The sequence below is a fragment of the Ylistrum balloti genome, unplaced genomic scaffold (assembly GCF_031769215.1).
Source record: "Ylistrum balloti isolate Yb309-2 unplaced genomic scaffold, AGI_CSIRO_Ybal_v1 Utg372470, whole genome shotgun sequence".
NCBI lineage: Eukaryota > Metazoa > Mollusca > Bivalvia > Pectinida > Pectinidae > Ylistrum > Ylistrum balloti.
In genome coordinates, this window is record NW_026783108.1 from 1 (window position 1) to 15871 (window position 15871).

At 33.8% G+C, this 15871-nt stretch overlaps 1 protein-coding gene across 1 annotated transcript; it reads left to right on the forward strand.

Moving 5' to 3' along the window:
• The first annotated feature begins 163 nt into the window (after nucleotides 1-163).
• On the forward strand, nucleotides 164-15597 carry LOC132564651 (E3 ubiquitin-protein ligase CHIP-like). The gene is made up of 7 exons (XM_060229289.1): nucleotides 164-332; nucleotides 1444-1642; nucleotides 2286-2451; nucleotides 7942-8017; nucleotides 9287-9343; nucleotides 9595-9711; nucleotides 10209-15597. Exons 1-7 carry the CDS (start codon nucleotides 243-245, stop codon nucleotides 10332-10334), a joined length of 831 nt encoding a protein of 276 aa, XP_060085272.1. The 5' UTR covers nucleotides 164-242; the 3' UTR covers nucleotides 10335-15597.
• Nucleotides 15598-15871: the final 274 nt, after the last annotated feature.

The following is a 15871-nucleotide window of genomic DNA, read 5'->3' on the forward strand; positions in this document are numbered from 1 at the left end:
TATTTAGTATATTTTATGTGTCAACTATTAAACAATGTTATGTTTGTAATATGGACAAAGTGATACTAGACTTTTTCAAAAATTTCTAGAATCGTCGTATAATCCTTCCGGGAATTTTCTCCGGATACTCGTTTAAGAAATTAGCTGATACAGGCCATTGAATCCCGGTCAAACACAGGCTTGATTACGCAAAGGAGAATGACAAGAATATTCGATGTTTAGGTTACGATAATGTGATCATTATGAGTGCCGTTGAACTGAAAGATCAAGGGAACAAGTACTTTGCCTCCCGGAATTACGACAGTGCAGCATCATGTTACACCAAAGCCATTGTAAGTGAAATAATGTGAAAGTGAATCCTTATGGCTGATAACGAAACCATGCCATTTATGAAAAACTTCCTTCGAGAACAATCGGATTGAAATGACGACAGATTACAAATTATGATATTAAGTCTGATTAAATATTAGCCACTCTCTCAATTAAGGAAAACCCCATCATTCACCGACCATGTCTCTTGGTTGTCCTTTCGCCCCATTGATGACTACATGGTTGTATACATATTTTTGAGGGTCGACACTGAACAAAGTGTTTTTCACACATACTTATGCGTTCTGTTACAGAAGTTCATTAATCTTGTTTGTAATAAGTAATGTCAGGGGAGTGAAAACCAGGAAATAGAAAATGTATTGGAACATGCTTTAACTGTTGGCATAGCAAGAATGGATTGACATGTACACATTTTGGCTTTGTCCATGGACTACATACAGGACTGATCATTGACCATCCTCGATATTCCAAGGGTTACAATGACTTTCCCTCTCTGTACCCATGTGGTTCCCTCAAAGATGTATGTTTTCTCCTTTCTCCATGCAGTAGAACTCAAAGTTCTCATATTGGTTTGAAACATTTGTAGATTTTGATTTTTACAGTAATCATCATTCTAGATATAGAATGCATGCATATATCACTGAAAGTAATCATTTCCATATATAAATGTATATAATTAGTGCCTCATTTCTTGTTCTAAGGTTGACAATATTTAGGTTCGAATTGATCGCTTCTCATGAACTTCATATGTCTGTTTACTGTGTACATAATGTTATCATCAGAATTATCTAATTCCTCAAAACTAAACATAAACATAACTGTTTTCGATCTCGCCTGTTCCCTCCATGGCAGCTGCTACAAGTTGTTCAACTTTTCATCTCACAGCTGGTAGGATTCCATTCAGAGCAAGTCACCAATTACCCTCTGGCTGATTAGCAGTAGAAAAAGAAAATCATACTCTATACATGTCAATATCTCAGTATTGGCTTAGCTGATGCGGTTTTCTTACTTTTTTATTTCGAATCATCAGAAATGATATTGTATTCATTCATATTTTCAGTCAGGGTACAGATAATATCATAGAAATACACAACCGTACCTGTTTCTTTTCAGATTAAAAGCCCAAACACACCAACATTTTATACAAACAGATCATTATGTTACCTGAAACTGAAAAACTGGGAGGCGGCTATCCAAGACTGCAGAAAGGCTTTAGACCTTGACAGGACATCTGTGAAAGGACACTTCTTCTTAGGTCAGGCACTGGTGGAGATGGGTCTCTATGATGAAGCAGCAACAAGCCTTAACAGAGGTAATCAAATATAATGCTCATTTTGAAATAACATATTCTCAACATGGTCATTTTGGATAAATTAGAGCCCAGGTACCCCTTGTACAATGAACATGTATTTTGTTGTGCCCTTATTGTTGTTGATTATGTTATGATTTTTACAGCAATTTACTGTTCACATTTGACAAGTTCATGCCTGATAAAAAGTCCACTGCTAAACAACTATTCCATTATCTTGAAGCAAGGCCACCCCAGACTTTGAATCAGTGAGAATGTTTTGATGCCTTTGACGTACGATTGGATGTAAATGTAGATGATACACAATAAATCGTTGAATTTATTAATACATACCATAAATCTATACATATCAAACTCTAGTACAATTACAGCAGGTCATTGAAATCTGGATCCTTCAGATCAATTAAGTTACTGTGTATGATACATTGTATTAATTCAGTGTACTGATAGACAGCTGGAAATTCTCAACATGGTCATAGTTCCGTACATGACTACACGTGCATGGCAGGCCAGCCTCCTACTTTCACTACAAAGCCTACTACTAACAAAATTATGGAAAACCCTGGTGAATATAGTTTTCAGTTTTCTTTAAGGATGTTTCTGCATTCAGAGATGAAATCATAAAACATGGAATGTTTTATTTCAGCACATGAACTTGCAAAAGAACAGAAATTGAACTTTGGAGATGAAATCACTGGTGCCTTAAGGTTGGCAAAGAGAAAAAGATGGAATGTGATAGAGAACAAGCGTATTCAGAAAGAAATTGAACTTCAGACATATCTAAATCGTCTTGTAAAGGAGGAGGCTGAGAGGTAATGTTAATGTAAATATATATACACATGTGTGACAAATATTTAAGACATATCCATGAATTAGGGTGGAATGTCTGTCTGTGTAGGTCTGTCCTTCCATATGGGTCTGTTTGTCTGTCTGTGTGGGTCTGTCCTTCCATATGGGTCTGCTTGTCTGTCTGTCTGAATCAGTCCTTCTGTATGGGTCTGCTTGTCTGTCTGTGTGGGTCTGTCCTTCCATATGGATCTTTTTACTTTCAGAATATTTTATTGTCATGGTGGTATTGACAGTAGGAATTGGGCAACAGGCAGAGCCTATGAAAGCCCTCTCCTTACAGTGCATAAACAAGTATACAGACACATCAATCAAAATTAGAGATAACAGATAATAATAATATTAGGAATAAGAATGTAGAAGATAGATTCAAATGGATGATTATATAACCGAAATGCAAAATAGGCATCACCATCGTTTGTATTAATGAGTTCCAGAACAGTAACATAAACTAAAAAATACAAATTAGGTATCACAAGATATTACAAGACTGGGTCAAAATATGTCCATTTGTGGTGGGACAGGCTGAAGGTTCAAACAGTCCATTTGCACATAATCCTGAGCTGAGTCCCTAAAATGGACAGGCGGACCCACACTTGAGACATCAAATACAAATGAGAGATAGAAAAGATAGAAGTATAGAATGGGATGTACATTTGCTAAAATAGGCGACCAGTGTCAGTTATGAATCTCTGAACTATATCAAGAATAAATTTATTCATGTTTGCATCAAGTATAGGAGAACCTTTGAGAAATGTATCAATTGTAGGAGGTATAGAATCACTAAGGTCAGAAAGGGAATTAAAGAGGAGTTGTCTCTGGTTAGTAAAGAAGGGACAGTGGAAAAAGAAGTGGGTACAATCTTCAACTGGGTGGCCACAGCTACAGGCAGGGTTATCTTTAAGGTGGGAATTGAATAAATCAAAATTCAGATTACTTGCAGAGTTTCTTAGTTGACATAAAATTATGTTAGCTTTTCTTTGTCCTTTATATTTGAAAGTATCATTACAGTGGAAAGGAGGAATGGTAGCTTGCTGTGATAAAAAAGATTTTTTTATCGCATAAATAGAAGTTAATGAGGGATACAGACAAGATGGGCCATTCCATTCATTCATGAGTTTTGGAAAGAAGCTAGTGCTATATTGACAAGTTCTTGTATGGGGCACATCAAACAATCTATTGTGTCGAAGTGGATAAGGAGCAGTATTATTGTTTATAAAAGGTTGGATAGAATCAAATACATGAGGAGGGCATCTGTTATTTAAAATCTTAAAAAATGGATATTTTGATGTAAGTGTCTTCTTTTAGCTAAGGGTATTAATCCAGACTCATTATATAGAATTGCATGACTGGTGCCCCGTCTTATGCCAGTAATAATGTGAATTGCCTCTAGTTGAATTGATTCTAAGATGTTGCATTCCCTTTCTGTGTAATTAGCCCAAACGATATCAGCATATTCTAAAATAGGACGAATAAATGTAATATATATTAATTCAAGTGACTTTCTGTCAATTTTTTACTTTAATATTCTAAGTACATTTATTCGTTTATAAGCTTTCTCATAGATAGAGTTTATGTGGTTTGACCAATTAGCATGACTATTAAAAGTTAGACCAAGGTGCTTATGGAAGGTAACATTTTTAATAACTGAATCATTAAAGTACAGATTTGGATGCAACATCTCAGAATCAACTCTCCTTGAAAAAAGTAGGGATTCTGTCTTGTCAGGATTAAAAATAATACCCCATCTATTGGCCCACCTAGAAATTTTTTGAAGATCATTATTGAGTATATTAGCTGCATCTTGTCTATCGCCCTCAATTAAGCCAAATAAAGATGTGTCATCAGCAAATAATTTCACATTAGATAGTAAATCATCACCAATATCATTAATATATAACAAGAACAGATAAGGACCAAGAACTGAACCTTGAGGGACCCCAGCCTGTAATGTTTTCCAGTTGGACTTGTATCCATCCAAGACCACTCTCTGTCTCCTGTTAGTTAAATAAGATGAAAACCACTTTAACATGTTATTACTAATGCCATACTTTTTCAATTTAAAAATTAACCCATCATGCCAAACTCTATCGAACGCTTTGCTTATGTCGCAGAATATCATTCTTGCTTCTTTACCTTTATCCAAATGCTTAGTAATGTCATCATATATAATTAATAGTTGATTAACAGTGGAATCCTGGAGATAATGTTATGTCTTGAGAGATAATTATAAAAATATTTAAAGACAATTTTCTCAAGGATTTTACTGAAGATGGGAGTAACAGAGATTGGCCTGTAGTTGGATGGATCACTTTTTCCTCCTTTTCCTTTATATATAGGTGTTACATGAGCATTTTTCCAGGAGGTAGGAAGTACACCTGCAGATAGATTTATTAAATATTATTGAAAGAGGTTTTATAAGGGATTGAGAAACACCTTTTATGAATTTGGGAGGGATGGAATCAGGACCTGCAGGTTTGTTAGTATTAAGAAGCTTAAGTTGGTCGATAATGTCCTGTTCAGTTATGTCGATTGAGGAGAAGTTAATAATTGGTGGGGGATAGTCAGGTGGTAAATCATCAGCATTCTTGTCTGTTGTTGAAATAGATGTGAAGTAGTCATTGAAAGTCTCAGCTTTATCTAGAGGGTGTATTTTCAGATCAACATTAATAATAAGGGGATATTCAGTATTCACTTTTATTATGTAGATTCATAACTGATTTAGCAATTCGCCACCATTTTCCAGGAGGAATAGTTTTATTAATAAGAGAAGATTGTAATTTAGATAGATATTTATCTTTAGCCTCTCGGATTAAAGTAATGACTTGGTTTCGAATAGATTTGAATTTATTCCATGAGGCATGGGAGTTATTTTGTTTAGCTTTAGAATGCTGACGATTTCTCTGTCTTATTTTCAGTCTAATTTCATTAGTCATCCATATTTTGTCATTTGGTCTAATAGTAACAGTCTTGTTAGGTACAAATTGGTCAATAGCTGATAAAATGTTGTTAGAAAGAACATAATTCATTTCATCAATATCACCAACTAATTGAGAATTGCAGTCAATAAAATTAAGAAATTCATTAGCTCCTTCATAATTAGTATTTTGGAAATATAAAAGGGTTTTTTTATATGCAAGTTTTTTAAAAGACTTGAAATTTAAAGTAGCAGTAATTGGCGAGTGGTCACTACAGGATGGAGGTAGTACAGAAGTGCTGGAAACAAAGTTAACATTATTAGTAATAAGAATATCAAGTGAAGTTGAAAATTGAGGAGTAATCCTGGTAGGTTCAGTAACAGTATTTTGAAGTCCATATTTTAACAAGAGTCTGTAAAAATGAGAGTTTGGACAAAGGTTTAACATATCTTGATTAATATCACCCACCAGAATTACTTCTCTTTGTAAGTCAAGTGCATCACTTAAGTTATTTTCAAGCTTTTCTCAGTAATTAACAAGAGAATTTGGAGGTCTGTAGATACAACCAATTAAAATAGGCTTATTATGAGTGGATACCTCAACCCAGAATAATTCTAATTCATCAGACTCAAGATCAGTTCTTCGCTTGATATTAAGATTATTCTTAGAATAGATTATAACACCATCACCATAGTTATTTCTGTCTTTTCTGAAAAGATTACCATAATTTACAAGTGATATATCATTGTCAGGAACAGAGTTATTGAGATGAGTTTCACTAATGCATAAGAGGTCATAGTCAGAAAATTCTGCATCAAAGAGATGAGTCTTGTTTCTTAAAGAACACACATTTATGTGACAGATAGAAATATTTTGGAAGATAGAGGTACTACAATTATCAGGGCCAGGGTTTGGGTGAATGTCACCACATAACATTGATAAGTTATATACATGTACCGGCAATAAAAAAAGAACATTTAAAGAACAAAATGTCAGAGAATCATAAACGACACCGGGATGATTTACCAAGTCACTCGATGCTCCACTGGTACAGGAAGGCTCAATACATTTAGCCATTGTCAAAAATCATAATTAATTAATAAGGCACAAAAATTTAATTGAATTATATGCTTATATATATTTGGGTGATTAATTTTATCATAAGTAATTAAAGGAAGAAGATATTGCATAAATTGTACTTGATGTGACATATATACATTGAACTGGAGATATATACATACATATTTATTAATCATATAGGCGTATATATTAATTATATACAGTCCTTTATAGAGGTTCTGTTCACACAATACACAAATTGTTTAGTTGCAAAAATACTAAATAAATGCATTAACATAATTACATTAAGCTAGAGAGACACAATGAATGTATACATAGAAAAGTTAGCTGCTGGTGCCTGGATCTGTTTGTCTGTCTGTCTGAATCTGTCCTTCTGTATGGGTCTGTTTGTTTGTCTGTGTGGGTCTGTCCTTCCATATGGGTCTGCTTGTCTGTCTGTGTGGGTCTGTCCTTCCATATGGGTCTGTTTGTCTGTCTGTGTGGGCCTGTCCTTCCATATGGCTCTGTTTGTCTGTCTGTGTGGGTCTGTCCTTCCATATGGGTCTGCTTGTCTGTCTGTGTGGGTCTGTCCTTCCATATGGGTCTGTTTGTCTGTCTGTGTGGGTCTGTCCTTCCATATGGGTCTGTTTGTCTGTCTGTGTGGGTCTGTCCTTCCATATGGGTCTGTTTGTCTGTCTGTGTGTGTCCTTCCATATGGGTCTGTTTGTCTGTCTGTGTGGGCCTGTCCTTCCATATGGGTCTGTTTGTCTGTCTGTGTGGGCCTGTCCTTCCATATGGGTCTGTTTGTCGGTCTGTTTGGGTCTGTCCATCCTTATGGGTCTGTTTGCTGTCTGTGTGGGTGGGAGGATGGTTGATATCTTTTATATTCTGTTACAAGCAGTTACTAGGTAGTATATGGTATTTCTGCAGATGGTAGAGTTTCATATTCATGTACTGAAATATTTTTTATTGCTTCATCATGTACAGAGTTATAGCCATTAGTATTACAATAATTAATTACCATGTACATCAGTTTGGTGCCATGTTCATCTGTGTTATGTGAATGCTTTGGACAATACTTCAGATAGCTCACATTACAGATTGATCTTCTGGACTTGAATATTTGAGTCTTTGACACATAATTTTTCTATGGGACTACATTTAGGTCCCAATGTATCTCTTGGTATTGAGACTCATCAAAATTTTCAAATTGATAAATAGTCACGATAATATCTGATAAATAGTCACAATAATATCTGATAAATAGTCACAATAATATCTGATAAATAGTCACAATAATATCTTGAAACAATATCTAAAATGTAAACATATGGTATAGTTGCTAGCTTATATCTTTATCAATATGAATGCAATCAGATTGTCTTTCCATAGTTAAATCAACTACAGTAGATAGTTAATGGTACAACATATTACCTAATTTTCCTTTATCATTTACTGACCTTTTCCTTTACACCTAAGACAAAGGAACACAGTACTAAACAGTACAGGAGAGGAAAACATGGAGGAGAGATTATCAAATGTGGATGACGAACATGTAAGTACAAATAATTAATTTACATGTACGTATCTGGTTAATCTTTGATTGAATCTGTTACAATAATGAATTGAACTTTTTGTACAGGGCAATTTCAGCTAAATGGATATATGTAATTAAAAATCTGTATGCATAGCATTGGTTTTTTAATTTCACTTAACAGCAATATTGATGTGCTTATTACCGCATAAATATGGATATTTTTATAGAAATTCTGCTGATTTGCATCCTCCATACTCCAAGTGTTACAATCACTCTCGCTCTCTGCACCCCTGAAACATGTTGTGGCAAAATTGAATTGTTGCCAGGAGAAAAAAACTGACTAATCACATGCTGATATGCTCCTTTTGAAGATTACAAAGGTGTGACACCAAAGTTCAAAACCATTACAATATACTGTTATGCGAGTTCAAGATTCGTTCAATGTACATCAAAGGATCAAACTATTTTTTTCATCCTGTTCCAAGATGTTGCACACAGAACCTTCAATTTTGCAATGAAATGTTCCAGGATTGCAGAGAGTGAAAGTGATCGTAAAACCCTAGAATATCGAAGATGAAAGATTTGTCACTGCCCTGTAATAAATCTTCCACTACAATTTCAGTCAGATGTTTCATGTTGTCCTTCTGGACTTATTGCATGTTAAATTTGAAATAAAATAAAAGAAGATAAGATATTATTTGTGCTACATGTATGACATTCAATCAGATCACATCTCCTTGCCAGATAGTTAAGATGTGTCTTTGTTATGTAACAGAAAAGGGAAAGTTGTGTTTCTCCTTATACTACAGGTAAATAAGCAACTCAGAAAAATTCCATGTCCTCTCATTCCAATTTTGAGAGAATTTCCCTCAAACAGCAAGCTTGAAAACTTCTGTTATCACATTTGTGATTGAAGCCCTATTATTATATATGTGTGCCTCTATATATTACTTCATTCATATGTATCTAAATCCCTGTCTAAACAGGAAGAAACACTTATGTTTTGTCATAGGATAAAAATAGTGTGTGTATATCTGTACCACTTTGGCTGGTTTATGAATCTTTCTTTGTGCACTACAACTTCCTGCCTCTCCACCTACTCAGCTCAAGAGAAATTCTTTCATTGTTTTTGTTATAGTATCGACTATTCTATTAGTATTATTATTCTAACTATTATTATTCATTTTTTTTAAAGATGATAACAGTTTTTTTACCAATGCAGTATTGGATGATACATAGAATGATAATTGTACACCTTTAAAGAATCATTTTGCATTTCATTTGTAGGAAAAAAGACTGAAAGAGATAAATGATTTATTTGCACAAGTAGATGTACGGAGAAAGGTAAGATACATTGATCAAATTTTATGCAGAAAAGTAAATATATGGCAATTTTGCTATGACCATTTCATACTAAAGGTTTTGTGTCTTACATATTTACATCTCATGAAATTCAAGTGATTTTTAAAATCTGAAAGATTTATTTGTCAGATGACAATGTGTAATTAATTTTTTTTTTTTTTATTTATATACCATCACCATATAACCTACCAAATGCTCCTAATATGAAGTTGTATGTTGTGTGTTGTTTCCAGACGAGGGATGTTCCTGACTACCTCTGTGGTAAAATCAGCTTTGAGCTGATGCGAGAACCTGTGATAACACCTAGTGGAATTACCTATGACAAGAAAGATATTGTGGAACATTTACAGGTGGGTGTCTTCTTCATGTGTTTTAACTTGGCTTTAATTTTAACCAAGGCCTAAACATGTGTACTGATTCATTAAGGTTGTAAATAGTGGCAAAATAGCTTGAAGTTGTACCGAAGAAATTGTGTTTTAAGTATTGGAAATTGCTTAAAATCTTGAAAATTGAAATAATGAATATGTACTTGAGAAAATTGACAAGCACATCCATTTTCTTGTATCTATTTTCCAATAAAGAAATGTTTTGGAAATAGGTAATGATAATAATGCACCATAAACTGTTTGCGTAAATGGTTTGCATTATTTTGCTATTTAATTTTCATTTCTTCACTCTTCAAATAGAATTTTTTTTAATTGCAAGAAGAACAGATTGTACTTGAATAATGACAGAATGATGAAAATTTTAATAATCAAGAATTTACATACATGCTTCAGTCTGCAGTTTAGTCTTCATCATTGCCTGTATAGATCTGAATTATATCTGTTTGGTTTGATGTTGATAGAGAGTTGGCCATTTTGACCCAGTCACCAGAGCGGACTTGAAACAGGAGCAACTGATTCCTAACCTAGCAATGAAGGAGGTCATCGATATTTATGTGGAGGAAAATCCATGGTCTGAAGATTTCTGAAAACTTTCTCTCCACTTATGAACGTAATCAAAAAAATTAAATATGACTCTGATTCGCTGATAAGATGATTGCTATCTTATTCGTTAATAATATCTTTTGTTTTGTTAACATTTTCAAAGTTGGGTGAGACGGGAGAAAAAAATAGCATACATATAGTTTTTTTTTCTTTTTCAATTAAGATAACTGTTTGGAAATTCATATACAGTTGTGATTTCATAATCCAGCCACATTCTTTTCTCTAAAAGTATATAAAGGGACAGATATAAAGTGACCAGACAGGTTTCTATAGAGACCTTTCAGAGAAATTTCTAGATAGTAGGACAACTGGAGTGTAGTAGTGGCTGGATTATGGATCACTGACTGTATAAAGTAGTAGACTCTGTTTACTCTGAATGATTTTTAGGACAAAAATGTTTTAAAATAAGATTTTCTTATTCATGTTTATACTAAAATTATAAGGTATCGTTGTGCTAGTTGCTTAAAACAACTTGGGGAGGTTGACATTTTTTGTCTCAGTGGGGATCAAAGGATGGTTGACACTTGTCACAGAATGCTTTGTCAATGACGAAATGGCAGGGATTTACGTGAAATCAAATACAGCAGTCTTCCTGGATTTTACCTCTTACGTCCTACCCTCAGGGGATCTTTGTTTGTCATGATCTGATTTTTAAGGACTAGAATTTAATTGAAGTTTATGGGGAAAATTCATTGCAGCATTTACGGTCAAACCTGTCTATAAAGACCACTCAAGGGAACGGAGAAAAGAAGCCTTTATAAGCAAGTGGTCTTTACATAGAGGTTCAATTACTATGAGTGGCATGACATAGGAAACCAAAATAAAGCAACCTTTATAGAAAGGTGGACTTTATAGAATGGTGGTCTTTGTATAAATGTGGACTTGGCATAAAGGTAGACTTGGTATAAAGATGGACTTTGTATAAAGGTAGACTTTGTATAAAGGTGGACTTTGTATAAAGGTGGACTTTGTATAAAGGAAGACTTTGTATAGAGGTGGACTTTGTATAAAGGTGGACTTTGTATAAAGATGGACTTTGCATAAAGGTAGACTTTGTATAAAGGTAGACTTTGTATAAAGATGGACTTTGTATAAAGGTAGACTTTGTATAAAGGTAGACTTTGTATAAAGATGGACTTTGTATCAAGATGGCCTTTAAGACAAGTTTGACTGTACCTAGTAAGCAAAAACAGGGAACGGGGATGTGTGTTTATTTATTCATTGTAAACTAAACAATTTGTTTCACTGCTTTAATATGACAGTTTTATATGGATGTTAATTATTCTCAGATAATCTAGATTATTGTTTAACTGAATTTACAAAAGATATATGAGCTCAAAGATCACTTTTGAGTTTGAAATTACGCCTTGTATATATCTGACTGTATGGTCACTTACTGAAATCAAAGCAGTGATATACAGACATTGTGTCACAATTTTTATGAAACACAATATCTAAACCACATTGTTAGATGATTATTAAGTACTGTATTATAATATTAATTGATTCACAAATTATTTGCATAACTGCATTGCTTTCATTGTAATATTTGGAAAGTCATATTGTGTTTTGAAATTGATGATAGTGAATTGGGAATTGTAATGAAGTTTCACTGGAAGTGCAGATCTTCCTTTGAATGTTTAGAATACTTAGAGCAAAGCAGAGAAAGGAAATGGGTGGGCTGGGGAGGTAGAACTGAATATTATTAGAATTTTTTTTAAAGCGGTCCATATTATAATTGTGCAGGTCACAAGTTGTCCACCCGCCCCCTCTAGCCCAATTCTTTCTCTTCATTAGTCTCCTGTCGTCACAATCCCAACCTCAGCCCAAGCCCAACTCCCTATTCCAGTTTATATGTACATCTTGAATTTTCCCTCCTATAGCCTTTTTCCTGAACAGGCCAAATTGTGATGATGAAGTGTCAACTGTTACTGTGGCAGGAAATAAGACTCAAGAAATGGTCTTATGTGCAAATACTGACTTGTAGAACAGGTGGGGAGGAGGGAGTTAATTGATTGGCTAGGAGAGATGTCAATCAGATAGATGTAGTTGATAAGTTATAGGTGGGAGAGGGAGGGGAGGATAGAAGGATTTTCAAAGATGCTGCAACTTCCTGCAAAAAAATGTGTATGGGTAGTAGAGATCACAGAATTTAACCTCTCTAATATTTATATTTTAAATATAATCTGTCATTAATTTCAATTATTTGGAGGTGTGATGTATTAAATAATAAAGTAATAGTGTTTTAATATCATATAAGATTGAAGACTTATACGGTGTATTTTTTTTGGTGATATTATATGGTGGATGTTTATCATTATTTTATGTATCAATATATTTTGTCTCGATAGTCTTTTCAAACTGCCAAAAGCGATGATAGCATTTACACAACCTTTCTCAAATTTAGTGTCAAGTGTTAATACTCCTCTTTACATGGATGTTGAAGATTTGTTTGCTGAACTGGTCAACAGGTTTGGGGAAATGAAATGGTATAAATCAAACACCATTTTTGTTTAAAAAATTTGAACAACAAATCATTTTAAAATAAATTTCGCTCTTAATATATTAAATCTAATGTCTTTTTTGTTTGAAAATCTCTGACAGCAAATCATTTTTATATAAATTTTGCTTTAAATGCGTTATGCTTCATTTATCAAGACTAACCTAAAGCATATGAGTACAGATATTAAATTAGGCCTAGAATCATTTCATCATTTTTTTTTTTTTTTTTTGTATTTTCCACTTTGCAGTCTGACATTTTATGGGAAATCATTGAAAGCCATCCTTAGAGAATGGGTTGGTGATGTGAGAAGTTACTATGAATGTAATGACATCATTATTATGATGTCACTCTCTGGGATGTGCTATGTACTTGCTTCATCCAGTACTGAAGCAAACTTAAGCTTCGTTGGATTGGAGCAACTTACAACTGAATGGTTTGGAATGCTTTAATGTTGAGAGATGTATTTATTGGTGCATACCCTAGTAGGGCCATGATATCACTGTTAGAACGATGGCCTATGTAACCACTAGTGATGATCTGAAGTGCGTGGCTCACTACCTGTGACTTTTTGTGTTTCTCATGAGAAACAGATGTCTGTGCTAACTAGGTTATGTCCTATGGCACTTTACCCTGATTGTTTTTAATGGTATGGGACGAGCCTTACAAGATGGCTCCACCTCAACGTTATCCTAGCTGTTAACATGCGATAAACCCAGATAACAAAGTTATTCTGGATTGTCATGAGTGATGGAGTCTGTGGTACATACTTATCCTGCTGTGATATTTCAGCATCAGATAATGATAAGATATGACCGAGACAAAATTTGATTATTTTCATCACCTAAAATTGCTAAATTTCTGCTATTTACTGTTTTATAGATATTTCATGGTGTGTACAAAATAAACAAAATTGCTCCTGATATAGGATAGAAAAAGTTTTATCTAGATGTAAGATATGATCGTCCTGAGAGAACATCACCAACAGGAGACTGAAATTTTTCATTGAATCTGGTCATTTTGATTTGAATCTGGTGAAGAATGTGACCTGCTTTGTTCACTGGCGGACAAATACAGTGAGACCAGACAAAATTCAGTCAATAGGAAATATTGCTGGAAAAATTTGATAATATTTTAAAGCAATTGATATTTAAATCTGTTTTTATTGGTTTGAAAGTTTTTGAGTAAATAATTATTGCTGGTTTGAATGTTAAGCGTGTGTTATTTTTTTTCATTTCTTATTAGTAAGTTATCTAATTGAACTTTGTTGTTGTTGATGAATTTCAGACTTGAGAAAAGTTTAAATGAAAAATGTAAAAGGAAATTTAAGGAGTATTGATTTTGGTCTCACAAATGCTGTGAAACCAAACGAGTTCCTATATCACAGGTCATAGGAACGGCAAGGTTTTACTCATAAATGTATGCGTGGAGATAAAGATGAGACAGAAAGATGAGACAGGAAGATTCAGTGGATACTGTTTACAGGGAAACATTTACTGTAGATTTCATGTTTTTGCCAATTAGGTAAAAAAATGTCAACGATGGACTTAAAATTTGTAGCAAAATATGTTTTACATATCTTAGGATAAATTTATGACTGGATGAAAAAACCACCAGGCGATTGTTTTTCTGTACATATGAATTTTTATGTAAAGGCATTGTCAAAGTCATTAAGAAATTTACAAATTATGATACAACCATATGTAAGGACTTTTGATACCATTCGTAAGCGCTGCAGGATTGAATTATTGTGTGGCATTGTCATGGTGATGGGTGCTTTTATTTGTTGTTAACAAGTCCGAAACTGTGTGTATTCAGGAAACTGCCATGTTGTGAAGTAGACAAGTGCTGCCACTGAAGAATGAAAGGACTTAGTTGTTTGTATCATTATATTCAATATGTCAGGTGAATAAATGGGTTGTGTACCCTCTGTAAAAAGTATGTGGTATCTACAACTAATTTGAAAACAGACCAATGAGAAACTTCACAGCCATATTTAATGATAAACCTTAGGAGAAATCAGAAAAATGTTTCAGGATACTATGGAAAATAACAGGATTAAAAAGAAATGGCCAAAATTCTGTAGTCTAGACACAGGCAGAACAATATTTTTAATGATCTGTAATTTTGTAGGAAGTAATGCTGTTACTATTATTTTTACTGTTCACAAACTTTTAAAAGAGAAAAGATCTTGATGCCAGAGATTAGATAATTAAGAAATAACACAGGGTATTGATGGTTTTACAATGTGATTGGAATTATTTTTATCCACTGGTGGAATTTCACCCAGGTCCCAGTTACTCAAAGCATGGTTAGTGAAAAGATATTGATGAAATGACAGTAGGAACATACTTCATCACAGCTGTGAATTTTTTGGATAGATTAGATTGATATTTTTGAGTATTGATTTTCCTCTGAATGTCCACTGAGGCACGACTGACCGGTTAACTGCAACCAAACTTTGAGAAACTGGAATCAAATGGTCAGTTTATTCAGATGTACATCAGCCAAGACTGCTATGCCTTAACTTCTTTGCTATACATCACTCTGTCATGTTAGGTTTCCCCTTGTAAACAAAGTGCATTGTACAAACTGTATCCTATAAATGTTCAGTGAAAACAATTAGTACAGTCTGTATTTACCTTTGATTTTTGTCTCGAGAGATTTTTATCTTTTATATGGAAGTTGTGTGTGTCAGTTTTGTAATATTAATTGTCAACCTGTAAAATTAAAAGTGAAATTATGTATATGTGAATTGAATTATCTATTGATTGTAATATAAGGCCATTTGGTGTCATTTTTAATTTTCAACATTTTTGCTATCTTTGCTCTCGATTCAACATCATGAAGTAAAGTTGATAGGAGTCAGGAGTCCAATGACCAATGGTTAATTCAGGTGATTTGACCAATGCAAGGCCAAGGTCAAATTAAGCATTCCTTTATAACATTTTGTTACTGACCTTTTAATGCGGCTATAATGTTAAAAAACACTACGAGAAAACGATATAAAACGTTCTATTT

Bases quoted from the DNA above. Each gene is read 5' to 3' on its own strand.
- LOC132564651 (XM_060229289.1), top strand. From the start codon at position 243: ATGAGTGCCGTTGAACTGAAAGATCAAGGGAACAAGTACTTTGCCTCC. The intron at 1,643-2,285 runs GTAATCAAATAT...GTTTTATTTCAG, and splicing joins AGCAACAAGCCTTAACAGAG to CACATGAACTTGCAAAAGAA. The intron at 2,452-7,941 runs GTAATGTTAATG...TTTACACCTAAG, and splicing joins GTAAAGGAGGAGGCTGAGAG to ACAAAGGAACACAGTACTAA.